This window comes from Gymnoscopelus braueri (assembly GCF_963280865.1).
Source record: "Gymnoscopelus braueri genome assembly, chromosome: 15".
NCBI lineage: Eukaryota > Metazoa > Chordata > Actinopteri > Myctophiformes > Myctophidae > Gymnoscopelus > Gymnoscopelus braueri.
This window is the reverse complement of record NC_137620.1, coordinates 31,640,285-31,655,162: the sequence shown is the minus strand read 5'-3', so window position 1 is coordinate 31,655,162 and position 14,878 is coordinate 31,640,285. Positions and strand designations below refer to the sequence as shown.

The 14,878-nt window shown below is 41.1% G+C and overlaps 1 protein-coding gene across 1 annotated transcript in view; it reads left to right on the top strand.

The window, feature by feature from the left end:
- The window catches only part of LOC308102213 (adhesion G protein-coupled receptor L3), a gene marked incomplete at its 3' end in the record, with an annotated part of 320,985 nt that overhangs the window by 287,641 nt on the left and 18,466 nt on the right, over positions 1-14,878 (top strand). Inside the window, exons 17-18 of the mRNA XM_080451813.1 lie at positions 3,047-3,113; positions 7,724-7,815. Of these exons, the coding sequence (XP_080307939.1) occupies positions 3,047-3,113; positions 7,724-7,815 (159 nt within the window). The remainder of the gene's footprint in view (positions 1-3,046; positions 3,114-7,723; positions 7,816-14,878) is intronic.

The following is a 14,878-nucleotide window of genomic DNA, read 5'->3' as shown; positions in this document are numbered from 1 at the left end:
AAAAAGCTGTCTTTGTGCATTAAGAGAGTAAGGAGAGAAAACACAAAGGAGAGAAAACAGGTCAAAAGATAAATCAGAGACATGTCGTCTACATGTATACATATTGCATTAGAAAAGTAGCAGGTATGTGGTTAAGACATACTGTAAGGTGCATAAAGATGAAGTACGTGAGGTACAGTACAGCACTGGAACGGCATAGACTTATAGTCTTATGTGCTAGTGACATATAGTCCACATGCCGAACCCCCCTGTCTTGTAAAGCCAGTCTTGTAAATCTCCCTGTGATCTGGTAGAGAGAAACAATACAGCTCTCAAGCTTCATTTATAACAATGACTCAAAGAGCCTTTTGACTATCCACTCGAGTGCCATTTTTGTGCGGGTATACAGTATATTCGTACAGTATATGTACCTCTGTTCTCCATGTGTTTAGTTTGTGTGTGTGCTGCCTCCTGTTATCTCCTTGATACCAGTGAAGGGGGAGCACCAAAGGAACAGTTGATGTTTGCTGTAGTCTCTCATATCATTTCTTGCTTCAAAAGAAATGTCGACAACAGAAACATATGTACAAGCGTGGACCAGGCCAATCTTTGTTTTGCTGTGTCTGCTATCAGTGTGACCGCGTTGTCATGCATTGCACTGTGTTGTGTATTTTGTAAACTGGGTTCGAGATGCATCTGTTGGAGAGAAAGTATTACAGCAAGAAAAACATTTCCGTTTTCAAATGTTTCTGAATGTTTAGTTGCCAAACATATATCTGAAAAAGCATTTTGAATTTGAATGCCACATTTTATTTTCAAATACAGTTTTTCTTAACGTGGAACTTTATCGTGAAAACTTCTTGGAATTTGTTTCGACATGTTTTGAGGCTGCTGGTGTGTTGTCGACACATTGGGAATTATTACTGTATGTCAGATTTTCACGCCCTCCAGTCATCTCGATCCTCTATACATACGGCTAGCTCACCATTACTTTCAGCCCCCACATCTTTCTTTAGTGCGTCCACTTTGGTACAGTAGGTCTGGGATGCCCCCGTGACCGGTGCCCGTATATTGACTCCCATAGTACAAGCTTGATGTCTGGGAGCTCTCCAGTGTCTCTAGTAGTGACCAGCTTGTCCTGGCTGCCATCTTCTCACTCACTCTTGGTAGCCTACCCATAATAATACAGATGCATGATATTGGTAACATGCTTGTTACGGTTGATGTTTACATCCTACCCTAAATATACAGTATTTTTTTCCTTTTCAAATACAGTATTTTTAAAGGATAAACATAAAAAAGACTGTATAATACATTTTTGGTTGTTGTTTGCGAAGTTATTTCAGTTATTGCCACAATTGATCCTTTAAAAATACAGTATTTTTAAAGGATAAACATAAAAAGCACTTTGCGAAGCACCCAGTTTTGCCACAATTGAGGTGAGCTCCTCTACACAATTCAGATTGCCATGAAAGCTAATTCACTCCCAGCCAGTTCCATCCTACCTCTCCATCAGCCTAGACGATGATGTGGCTGTACTGTATGATCTGTAATTCTTTCTGGTGGACAAAATTGGATAGTGTCTATCTGTCGCTGCGCCGGAGATTAAAAGATGAATAATTCAGCCGCGGGGCATGAATCAAGTGCCCTTATCTTTTTTCCCCTCCCCTCTTGGTCATCTCAAAGGTGCTTGCCCTGTCACTATCAACAGAAGATAAATACAAAATAAAAATCTATTTCTTCTGCTATCAGAACTATGCAGTTTCATTGGAACAGATCAAGGGGTGATGTGGGAGGTCGAGTGAGGCCATGTCATTTGATTACTGACATAATTGTTTGGCGTTCTACAGAGTCCTACGTCGGTTAACATGGACACGCTGTACGAGACACTTTGTTGAGTACTTGCCCCCGTGTGCATTAATGCCCATGTCAGGGTCAGTCCGGTTCCATTGTAGCGATGCAGTCAGGATTGCGACTGAGAAGTAATTGAATGATTTGTCCATAAATTATTACCGATGACGGTAATTTGGCGTGTGAATTGAACGAGTTGGGTACATAATTGACCTCAGCCCTTATTAAGCAGACTTGAGAGGCTCTAGCACAGCCGTAGCAGTTTTGACTACATCCCATTGCATCCCCCCCTCAACCCTCCCAGTACAGTGGTGGAAAAAGTACTCAAATGTTTTACTTAAGTAAAAGTATCAATACTGCAATATAGAAATACTCTGTTACAAGTAAAAGTCCGGAATTCAAAATGTACTTGAGTAAAAGTACAAAAGTATTGTCATCAAAATGTACTAAAAGTACCAAAAGTAAGAGTACTCGTGAGGCAGAATGTCCTATTTCAAGTTTTCAAATGTATACAAATCTTTTGAAAATAGCAGATCTACAAGCTCACAATTGTGTTCTTGTGATCGGCTATTTTCAAATGGCCGAAATGTATATAGGACTGAAGTGGTCCATGTATGTTTTGTAATAATAATCCAAATCTACAAGTAACTTGTAACTAAAGTTGTCAAATAATTGTAGTGGAGTAAAAGTACAATATTTGCATCTGAGATATAGTGGAGCAGAAGTAAAAGTATTGGAAATTGGAAATACTCAAGTAAAGTACAAATACCTCAAAATTGTACTTAAGTACAGTACTTAAGTAAATGTACATAGTTACTTTACACCACTGCTCCCAGTGCAGTCTATGCATGTTACGGCAAAGAAAGTGCCGTTTCCGTCATTGACACTGAAAGCTGAAAATCCCCCTTGGAATCTCGCCCTCAAAATTCTCAGTGATGGTCATAGTTCTCCCCGCCCCTCATGGGGCCGTGGTGTGATTTGAAGTACCCATTCCAACGTGTCACTCCAACTTCACAGTTGATGTATGTTTATCCTCTGAGCAGGACAATACAAATCTAACCTCAACGCTCTCTCTCTCTCTCTCTCCCTCCGTCCGTCTGTCGCCTGTCATCCTCTCCATGACTTTCCCTTGATAATCTCCCTTTTTCCCCTCTCTCTCTCTCTCTCTCTCTCTCTCCCTCTCTCTCTCTCTCCCCCCATCTCTTTCTAATTGCAGTTGCTGGCTTCGCCTGGACACCTACTTCATTTGGAGTTTCATAGGACCGGCAACCTTGATAATTATGGTAAGCATGTCCCCCTTCTGCTCATTAACCCTACTTAGCCTGCGGGTCGCCGCTTAAATGGTCCACAGAGATCTCTCATTTTTTTCTTTTCTTTTTTAGCTCCCCTTCACAATCTCTCTCTCTCTCTCTCTCTCTCTCTCTCTCTCTCTCTCTCTCTCTCTCTCTCTCCCCTCCCCCCCTCCCTGCCCCGTTGAGAATACACGTTATGCCACTGTGGGGTACAGAGACGTGGGAAGAAATGGGTGAGAAGTGTGAAAAAATTTACTGTACTTCATTGGCCATTGCACTCACTGACTTGGATGGTTTGGGTGGTGGTGGGGGTAGGGGGTGGTCTTGAAGTAATAAGTAATGCAATAATTATGATAGATTTTGCCCCCATTCCGACTCCCTCTCTATCACTACATCTTTTAGTTGTCGGGCATAAACCTCCTATCTCCATATTTCAACATTTTCATGTTTATTTTTCCTAAATGAATGCCCTACTTTGTCATTCTACAGTAGTGCAGTGTTGATTTTGACAGCACATTTTGATTTAGTTTTAGTCATAGTCTTTTGAATAAAATTCCATTTAGTTTTAGTCATATTTTAGTCATCTGAAATGTTTTAGTTTTAGTCTAGTTTTAGTCGACTAAATATCAAAGATTATAGTCGACTAAATCTACAGTTGATTTAGTCGACTAAAATGTGTTTTGGCAGTGCCTTGATGGCGTCGTAATGGCTGATTGTACACTTGGTTGCATGCTGAAAATAGCCGATCTACAAGCTCACAACGCGTCGCGCTGCGACGCGTTGTGAGCTTGTAGATCTGCTATTTTCAGAGCGCAACACCCGAGCGCAACCAAACATAAAAAGACTTGTCTTTTAGTTCTATCTCTTCTCCACTAGTCCCTCACTGACATTTTAGTCTAGTTTTTATTTGTTGACGAAATTGTCAATATATTTAGTCTTAGTTTTAGTCATCATAGCTTAGTTTTTATTTCGTTTTTATTTAGTATTCGTCAGTGAAAAAAAGGTAGTCGACGAACATTTTTCGTCATAGTTTTAGTCGTCAAAATCAACACCACTACAGTGTCACTAAAATAAATAGCTAAAATATCCGATCTACTAACTCACAACGCGTGGCAATGTGACACGTTGTGAGAATTTTAAAAAAAAAATTGTGAAAGTGAAAAGTAACAGTTTTGGGACATGCATGGTTTACCCCCGACAGAGTCGTTTTGTATCTTCTGCAGAAGCATCCAGGGATATAGCCCAATATGCAAGAAGGACATGCACGCACGCACGCGCACACACACACACACACACACACACACACACACACACACACACACACACACACACACACACACACACACACACACACACACACACACGTACACTTAAGCAGCAGATATGTACGTGCTTAAGTGTACACATGCACACAAACACACATGCATACACATTCACACACACACGCACACGCACACACACACACACACACACACACACACACACACACACACACACACACACACACACACACACACACACACACACACACACACACACACGCGTACACTTAAGCAGCAGATATAACTAGGGCTGTCCTTGCCTGAACAAAAAAAATGCTCAGCTGACAAATAGTTCTGGGATTTTCTAGGCTAATCAAGTACAGTACATCACTTGGGGAGCCATCTTGCAGCACGTTTCCTCCGGCGAATTAATGCAGTCGTGCAAGAGAACCTCTTTGGATACAATGTTTATATAAATTAGATCTAGTGTTCATCCGTTGAAGCCAACAAATTGCCGTTGTGGCGATGCCATAGATGTGCTTATAATTTGCCACGGCGTGAGTCATAGAGCATGAAAAATAAAGTGGATACAAAAAAACATTAATAAAAGTATCATAAGCAACTAAAATCTGACAGATTAATCAAGTAAATAGAAACGGGAGAACCCCGCTCCCAACCCCCATAAACGAGTACTGTAGACTGTAAAGAGGTTGACACACACACACACGCACACGCACACGCACACGCGCACACACACACACACACACACACACACACACACACACACACACAGTCATTGCCTCGTGTACAGTTTCTGCGCCCAGCTTAGATGTTGTTTCTGAATACAAACATGCATAATGCTATTTCATGCTCCAGTTTGGGCTAATCGCTCACAATACACTCCTCCCTCCATTCAGTGTGACTCAGTTCTTTTTCTCTGAAATTCTTCAACAAGAATATCTACACCAACAAATAATGGTTGGCGTAGGGATCCTATTCTCCTGCTGGGAGTTGGGTGGAGGGTTAGTGATGTTGCAGTAATAAGTAAAAAGAAAAAAGAATAATGAATTAAATCTTATTTTGTGAGGAAACTGATTCTTGGAGGGAGAAATACGGGAGGAAAATAGAATATATATCCTATGATCCCACCAGTGAAACATGAGAGCACTGGTTTTACGTATTGCAATGTATTGAACAGATGTTGGCCAAAATGTATGGCTGCCATTGGCCAAAAGTGGTTTGTAGTAGTTTGTAGTAGGTTTAAACCATTTCAAGGTTTAAGCCCTTGAAAGGGGTCTGATTACATTACCACAATGTGGAGACACAAATTGTTTAATAAGTCAGGAATAATACATTCTTTATTTATTTTCACATAGGGTCATTTTCTTTCTTTTGTTTTTTTCTTCAAATACTGGTTTTCTGTCTGCCTCTGGTATACATACAAATCATTTATTACACCTCCAGCATACACAATCATAATAATGTAATGTGCTATTGTTTCTAGAATGCTAGCAATGCTGCAATCTCTTAACATTTTGTTCAATAGTTAAACTCTCACACAGCCAATCTCAAACTCTGTCAGAGGATGTTGTGCTAATTTGCCTCAACTTTGAAGGTATTGAGCCACAGATTGAGCCACATAATCTCTCTATCTCTCTCTCACTCTCACTCTCACTCGCTCACTCACACACACACACACACACACACACACACACACACACACACGCACACGCAAAAACGCGTCACCTTTCAAACACTTTTCCACTAGAGAATAAACTAAAATTATCACTACAGTACATGTCATTATAGTGACATGTAGTGATGCTATGTCACTACATAAACATAAGCATCCCCCACACCCATGTGCTCAGCATGACCATCTGAGCACCCATCAGCTGGGTGAAGCTTAAACTGAATTTCCCTCACGGGATCAATAAGGTCTTCCATTCACTGCATTCATGTTGAAAAGACGAAGAAAAGCGCCCACTCAAAACACTGAGAGACTTGCAAAGCATACTGCTGTAATGCAGCCTTGTGAATTATTATCATTTTATTTTATTATCTTTTTTTTTTTTTAAGATTACTGCCTCACTGTTTTACAAGCTGAACGAGCCATTGAGCAGGATTACGCACCTGGAAAAAGTAGCTGCATTTTCAAATTAAATAGTATCTGGAAGAGGGATCTTAATAGTGCTGTGAGGTTTAGCCAACGCTGACTCAATTATTAAAGTTCGGTAACGTCTTTTAGGACTTTGAAGAAATAATGTAAACATACACAAAATCTAATAAGGAAAACGGATTAAGATTAATGGGAAAATGGTCGCGTGTGGCTGAAGTTGAATAGACAATGACATGTACAGTAGAGCCAATTATTCCCTGTGGTTGACTGAGAACGTGATGAGAAATATGTGTTAATATGGTACGATGGGAAAGGCTGTCTCATGCTGCTTTCTTGCCTCAGTATCTTCAGTTTAATCTGAAGTACTGTTCAACCAGGGGTCATCAATATGTCCGTACACGGACAAATGTGTCCGTGGCAAAGACTTGGTCTCGTCCATGGCAAATTTTAGATTTAATTTTTTATACACCATTATAATTTTGATCGTAAGACCCAATTACTAAATGTCAGTCTCTAGGTTTTCGTCAGAATATGTATATGACACTGATTTACTACGTCACTATGGCACATTAGGAGTCCACTAGGATAGTGGTTTGAAAAAAAAAAAAAAAGGATGAGTGGTTCTCAAATGTTTTACAGTATTTGCAAGGACCCTCTTAACTCTGAGAGTGTACCAATGGAACCAAATGGACCCAATGGAACCAAAATGTCCACCACAAGCCGGCATGGCGATGACCCCTGTGTTCAACCACTGAATCTTTATAGGATTCTGCGTACATATGTATGCATGCATATCCATCCATCCGTCTGTCCCAACCTCATGAACGGAATATCTCAGGAAAACCTTTCTTCAAAATTTGCACAAACATCAAAAAAAAAATTTCTTTGCACAACAGAAATTCATCTTTCAAAAAGGAAACTGAAACGGTATGAAAAAGTACTGTTTTATACCGTTCATGTCCATAGAGTGAATAACTTACATTAAATTACTTTTAAGTTCTTTCCCTACATAATATTCTGTTCTGGACAGACCTGCGACTGGTTGGTGGAGGCATTCAACCAACCACGATGGCTGCATTTTTTTGTTAGAGATTTAAAATGAATACAATTTAAATAAGGGATGTTTCAAAAGTGTCTTCTCTCCCCCCCTTTCTGTCTCTCTATCTCTCCTTTTTCTCTGTCTCTCCACTTCCCCCTTTGTCTCCCTTTCCGTGTCTCAGCTCAACATAATCTTCCTGGGCATCGCTCTCTACAAGATGTTCCATCACACGGCTATTTTAAAACCGGATTCCGGCTGCCTGGACAACATCAAGTAAGAGCACTCATCAGTCAGGTTCTCCCATTAGAAACCGAGTAGTTTACACTGTGGCTTCAGGTTACAGTTGGAAAGAGTGCTTCAAGGCAGCTAGTGACGAGGGTCAGCTGGTTCAATTAATCACAGTGTAGAATTTCACCTTGTGCAGACAATTTCTCCCTTCTTTTTCGTTTTTTTTTTTTATATACCAGTGGCCCTGATTTGTGTGATAGTTTCATTTTATTCCGCTTTGCCAGGCCAAAACGGAGTGTTTTTGAACTCGTTCCACTGTTGTGTCAGTCTTTGAACGCTTCTTAAAAGCCCTCGAGCCTGTGAACATCTTGCTCAAGGCGCTCCCGAAACCTGAGCCCTGCGGGCAAACACCTCTCCGTTGATCCTGGATAGGTTGAGGTTGTGTCAGCCCCTGGGTTAAGACAGGACAGCTATTCTGCAAGGACGTCCGTCTTTATTATCTGAAGAGCACGCTCGTCTGCAACGTGGAAAGGCCTGGAGACAATCTGGCATAATTAACCTGGTGCTATCTCCGTGTCAGAATAGTGCAGATGAATATTCATATTTGTGTGCATGTGTGCATGCGTACATGTACACGCATACTTGCGTGCCGGTCTGCCTTTCAGACTGATGTTAAATTATGAAGGAGATTATAAAACTGGATAGGATGCCCACTAGCTGTGGCGTTTATGAGAGCCAGTGTTGTTACATACAAAGGACTTCGATAAACCTCGGGGAAAGGTCATTTGCATCGTCGATATTGTAGCTTTGGGGAAGTGGAACATTTCATCCTCCGTGCATTAAACTCTTATGGAAGTTAATGCTGTTGGTGGTTTAGCTACTGTGTACCCTCCAATTCCTCTTAAAAATATGGCTGGCTGGAACACGTATTGACCTCTGGTTTCGTCTGTAAAACTCTGATGTTTAACTTTGTAGTGGGGGAAAGTAGTATAAAATTCAAAATGACAAGTATGACATTTTATTACAATGAAATGAAATCTAAATCGGATGAAGCAACATCGCTTCGAAACTATTTTGAGTAAAACGACTCGGCTACTCCCCCGACCGGTGCTTTTCAGACCGCAATTAAGTCAGTGGAGAGCAATACATGTTGACGAGTACTGTGGCTTTCAACTGAAATGAAAAGCTTTTTACTGCTGTTCGTATTAAGCCCTGGACCCGCATTTTTGGCCATCATGTGCTTTAGCCCCAGCTTTACCCAGCGTTGGAATGATTCTGCAGACAAAGGTGGAGTTGTTTTGTTGCCTCTTCGGATAAGAGACTCTCCTATGCTTTCGCTGCCTGCCTCTCCTTCTTTTAAGGCACTCTAGACACATTAGTGTACTTTATGGCTGAGATGCAGGCTGCTGCTGTTTTGTATCGCGACGTCCCTTGCCATGACGACCCAGTCTGCCCTGTTCTTATTTGTACAGTGACACATTCACTCAGCCTTAAGCCTGAATTGAGCTTTGTGTTGTGTGGCGGTGTTGCACACTGAACATAGCAGATCTACAAGTTCGCGACGCATCGCGCTGCACACACACATGCACAGGTTGATGCACACTCCCGTGCACGCTCAAGCTCGTTTGCAGCTGTCTTTCGCGCTCTGGCTGAAACAGACACAGACACACACACACACACACACACGCACACACACACACACACACACACACACACACACACACACACACACACACACACTCTCTAACTCTCTCTCTCTCTCTCACTTACAACCACATGAGGAATCAGTTCATTTGGCACTCTGGCTGGTGCACTGAAGCCAGCTTTCCAGAGGATGTGTGCTGTGTGAACTAGCAGTGACATCTCTTCCTGAATAGTAAACTATACATTGTGGTGGGTGGGGAGACTGAGATAACTGCACTCGACATGGCTAGTCTAGTAGACCCGTGTGTGTCCTCAGATCAGTTAGCACTGCAGTGGTGCTCCCGACTGCTGTCAGCGGTGGAAAAAAAGACTGCTCTGGAAAGAGCCAGGTTCAGTAGGCCTACTTGGACTGAGTTCAATCAGAGAAGGACATAATGGCAGGAACTTTTTTAGAGCTAAATGGTTTTGTTCCAAAACAAGAAATTCAGCCCTTTTCTTGCCTGACAAAAATATTGTCGACAAAAAACAAAAGAAACACCAAAAAAAACTGTGATTAGCCTTCAGCCGTCATGCTGTTAACACATTCCACGCCAGAGTTTAATATCATAATGTACTCACCAGTGCCAGCGATTTATTGTTGTTTTATTGTTTTTTCCACGTCGCCACAGACCTCGCTAAATACCTTAAGATCGCGCGTTAAACTGTTTGTAGACACACAGGGTAGCTGTGTGAGTGGCCCAGAGAAGACCGTTTCAATCGGCGACATTCCATTTTGCAGTAGTCACAGTTTATGTTAAACAGCGTTCAGCGAGGAGGAAAAAAACTCAGAGATAATGGCGGATTAGGGGAAGATTTAGAGCAGCGGCGGGTGTGAACGAAAATCTCCGGATACGGATATTTCCATATCCGGGTGTGCTACAATGAAATGTGTCACTACGAGGGAGGCCTACAATGAAATGTGTCACTGCGAGAAAAAAAAGAAAGAAAAAAAGACCACTTCGCGTAGAACTACGCGACTGGCACGCTGCGCAATTATTTAGGTTTGCGTAGAACTACGCGATTGGCACGCAATGTGTTAATTGCTAAATTATATTGTTTTAAAAAATGGGTCATACTAACTGTACCTGTATCTATTTCTTAAATTAAAAAATACATTTTGATTAACAATTATTTAAGATGGTGACATGGTGCATCTGACTAAGCCAGGAGAGAGTAACAACACCAACAAAAATGAAAACCGCACAGCGATTCTCAATCACTTTGGGGCTAAAGGCTAACCAAAGCTTTCAGCTGTTAAGGCACACATAGGTGTTATCATTATGTAGGATATTTCTTATCGTATTATATTCAGAGATACTAAACGTGTGCGCACCATCCCGCGCATACACTTCTATGAGGTTCAGTAAGCCAAACATAATTCTGTTAAAGTTTGGCTACTCTATCCTGGGCATGACTCGGGCACCGTCCAACAGATTGACTTGGCGCGTGTCTCTGATGACCCCGGGGGGTGTGCCGTCCCGAGTGGGAGTTCAAGAGTGTGATCTCATCACATCCTCTCATACACTAGCCTACATGCGGTGCAACATAAGAGGTCGTCAGCCTTTTAACCCCTTAAATCCCGGAACGCATATGTGTCATTTTAGATTTTTAGCTATGAACATTATTTTATACTTTGGCTATTCAAAAATAGCAGATATACAAGCTCATAGCGCGGCACTCGATGCTGCCGCGCTATGAGCTTGTAGATCTGCTATTTTTTTTTATCGTGAAAATGTGTGCAGATCTTTGAATATATATTTAGTTCCAGGGACTCCAGAAGCAAATATTTGAGTTCAAAAACTTTGCTTTAAATAAATGTGCACACATTTTCACAATGTTTCAAAAATAGCAGATCTACAAGCTCATAGGGCTTGTATATCGGCTATTTTTTTATAGCTAAGGTAAGCTAAAGTGACATGGATGCGTTCCCGGTTTGAATGGGTTAAGGCCCGAGAGTTTGAAGACCCACAATGTGTTTATTTACCCAAGTGCTCTACCGAAGTGCACTTTGAGGTGAAATGTAATGTCTGCTGTATTCAAATGTCAACACTTGCCATTTATCACCACTGCCTAATGGTAACCATAAACTCAATTACATTTAGTAATGATGCTTCTTAAAGGGCATCTTCCTGTTGTAGCAGGGTATCACTCTGTCAAAAAGGAGAGTGATGTCGCTTTAATCCAGAAGAGTGTGGTGGCCCTGTTTACCTGTTTCAATGGTGGTCTTCCATGTTTTGATTGAAAAGACCACAGAGCGTCTGAACATTGGTTTTAGTGTTAAGTTGCTTTTTGTGTACAGAATCCAGAAAAGGAGCGTTTTGCATGTGTGTGGGCGCATGCAAACGTGTGTGAACTGTGAACGCATCCTTCTGGGTATCACCATGTGTCTTTGTTTTTTTGTGCTGTTGCAGATGTATTGCTTTTAGTTGCTCTTCAGTGAGAATATTGACTCGTGGGGCTTGTATGATTTATCGCAGTGGCCTCCCACACCGTACTAAAGACCTGACCTCTCCACCGTGAGTCCTCTGCGTTATGGAGCCTCGGTGGAAAATGCCACACTGCGTGGTTTTTGTCAGCGCTCATTCATCTGGCATCTGAATTCTCGGCCGGGAGTCATCATTCAAACATACACACGCACACACACACACACACACACACACACACACACACACACACACACACACACACACACACACACACACACACACACACACACACACACACACACACACACACACAGTAGTGCCACCGTGCCGTTTTGCACAACCAGTTGGCTATACGAGGATTTTAGCAAGCGCATTTCTGACAGCTCTGTTAGAAGCTCACAACACGTTGTAAGCTTGAAAATCTACGCCCCTCTGTTTGTTTTTGTTTTTAAATCAAACCCTTTCTGAAATTGTAGGTATAGAACAGTATCTAGAATTGATATTTCCTGTCATAAGAACGCTCTGCTTCTGTGTCACACACAGCAGAGGAAGTTATCAGTCCTTGTGCCTCGGTGACGTGTTTGCTTGTTATGAAGATGTGTTGGTTATGGTATCCATGGCGATAAGCATCCTTGGGTACCCAGCGAAGCAGGTGCTGGGAACACCGCCCTTTAGGGCACATTCTATCCATGCTATTTTATATCTGCAGCTGTAATGATCTGACCATTCATTCTAAATGATCCAACATTAAATAAACTGCATATTGTTGTCTATTTTCAAATTATAAATGGGAGATATTTGTCAGAGGGAATTGAGTTGATGGTGATGGTGGCTGATGGTGGGGCGGTTCAAGGCGAGTTTAAAGTCGCGTAATGTATACGTGAGATGATTCCACTGAGCTTAATGAGGTGCTCTCTTCTCTCATCTATGTGTTCCCCATTAGTGTTTGATGTCACGTTTTCTGTTCAGATTTCATCACGCTACTTTGTTTTAATATGAATGTTACAGCTCTCTGTCTCTCTCTCTCTCTGTCTGTCTCTCTCTCTCTCTCTCTCTCTCTCTCTCTCTCTCTCTCTCTCTCTCTCTCTCTCTCTCTCTCTCTCTCTCTCTCTCTCTCTCTCTCTCATTATTTCACTTTCTAGCTTTTTTTGTAGTGTCTTCTTTTCATTTGAACTGATTTGAACCTTTTTATTATTTCATGCTATGTTTATATGTATTGTTATCTTCCCATTTTTCATTTTCTTTTTAGCTACCGTTATTATGATGGATGTGTTATTGTCGAATGGCACTGGTAAGATTATTCTCAGCGGGAGATGTAGAATAGGGTAGATGTTGTGTTTTATGTGTGGTTGTTGTTTTTGCCCTTTCCCCTCAATCTCATACACAGTCTGCTAGCCTACAGTATAATGTTTGACACACGGATCAGTGCCGTAGAAATTGGTGCAAATTGAAGATTTCAGCGGGTATAGAGCACCGAAGTCCTGACGTGACTCGTTCATCCCCAGGTTTGCGGAAGTAATTTCTCTATGGAGAATAACATTGGGTCATCTTAGAATCGTCTCATATAAGAATTGTGGTCCAAAAATAAACACCGCGTGTCGGCGTTATTGTCAGGGAGGAGGTTCTTTATCGTTTATGATAGTCAGTCACTTATATTTGATACAGTCTGTTTCTGGCGAAAATGTAACTAATTCGGCGGAAGTAACATTAGCGTTTTCTCACCGTCAGTTGATGCTTCATATCCGTAAGAGTCAACACGCCGGGGTCATTTGTTTATTTTTGGAACACAGTTATTATTTGACGCGATATTCAATACGTCTATGGGATTCAGAACGGGGGTGGAAAACTGCGAACCAGGTAGACAAACAAAGGATGTGTAAATGACGTCAGACTTCGGCGGTCTATAGGGCAAGATTCTGGGACATGACGGGTCGAGCATCTTTTGAGAAGAATTGTGATGTGATTGGCAGTGGTGTAAAGTAACTCAGTACATTTACTTAAGTACTGTACTTAAGTACAACTTTGAGGTATTTGTACTTTACTTGAGTATTTGAGTAATACTTTTACTTCTACTCCACTACATCTCAGAGGCAAATATTGTACATCTATTCCACTACAATTATTTGAAAACTTTAGTTACTAGTTACTTTTCAGATATAAATTATTACATTATAATAACATACATTAACCACTTCAGCCCTATTTTATACCTAGGCTATTTGAAAATAGCCGATCTACAAGCTCACAACGCGTGAGCTTGTAGATCTGCTATTTTCAAATATTTTAGTACTTTTACGTTTGGTACTTTAAGTACATTTTGATAACAATACTTTTGTAGCTTTACTCATGTCAATTTTGAATTCTGGACTTTTACTTGTTACAGTAAAAAGTAACTTTTTCCACCACTGGTGATTGGTAGACCCCATTCTAAAGGCATGCTGAGAAATGTGCGCTAACCGTACTGTAGCATGGCATCAGGGATAGAAATGTACCTTTACCCAAGCATCAAAACCTTTGTGAAATCAGTGCCTTCATTGAACACTTTCAGGTTAACACGGCCTTGTAACGCACAACCTTTGATTCCGATTCTGCAAAATGTCTTCTAAATCCTGACAGTTTTCTGATAAACTTATGTTGCTATATATTATCAGTGGTTCTCAAACTTTTTCATGTCAAAGACCCCCAAAATTATATTTATTTGGCCGCTGACCCCCATCTCAAAATATTTTCTTCCAGGGACCCCCAGAAGCAAAGATTTTAGTAAATCATTTATATTCAAAGATTGCACAAATTTAAAAAAAAAATCAAAAATAGCCAAAGTATAAAATAGTGGTTTAAGTGGTTACACAGGTTTTAATGAATTAACACAACTGAGCTGATTGCATATATGCATATTTCTTCCTCTCTGAAAATAGGCAGCAAAAATGCCTTCATGAAGACTTTACGGAGGCTTAATTGACCAATTGCAATCTCATACTTGAATGACTCTTGCCATTCAA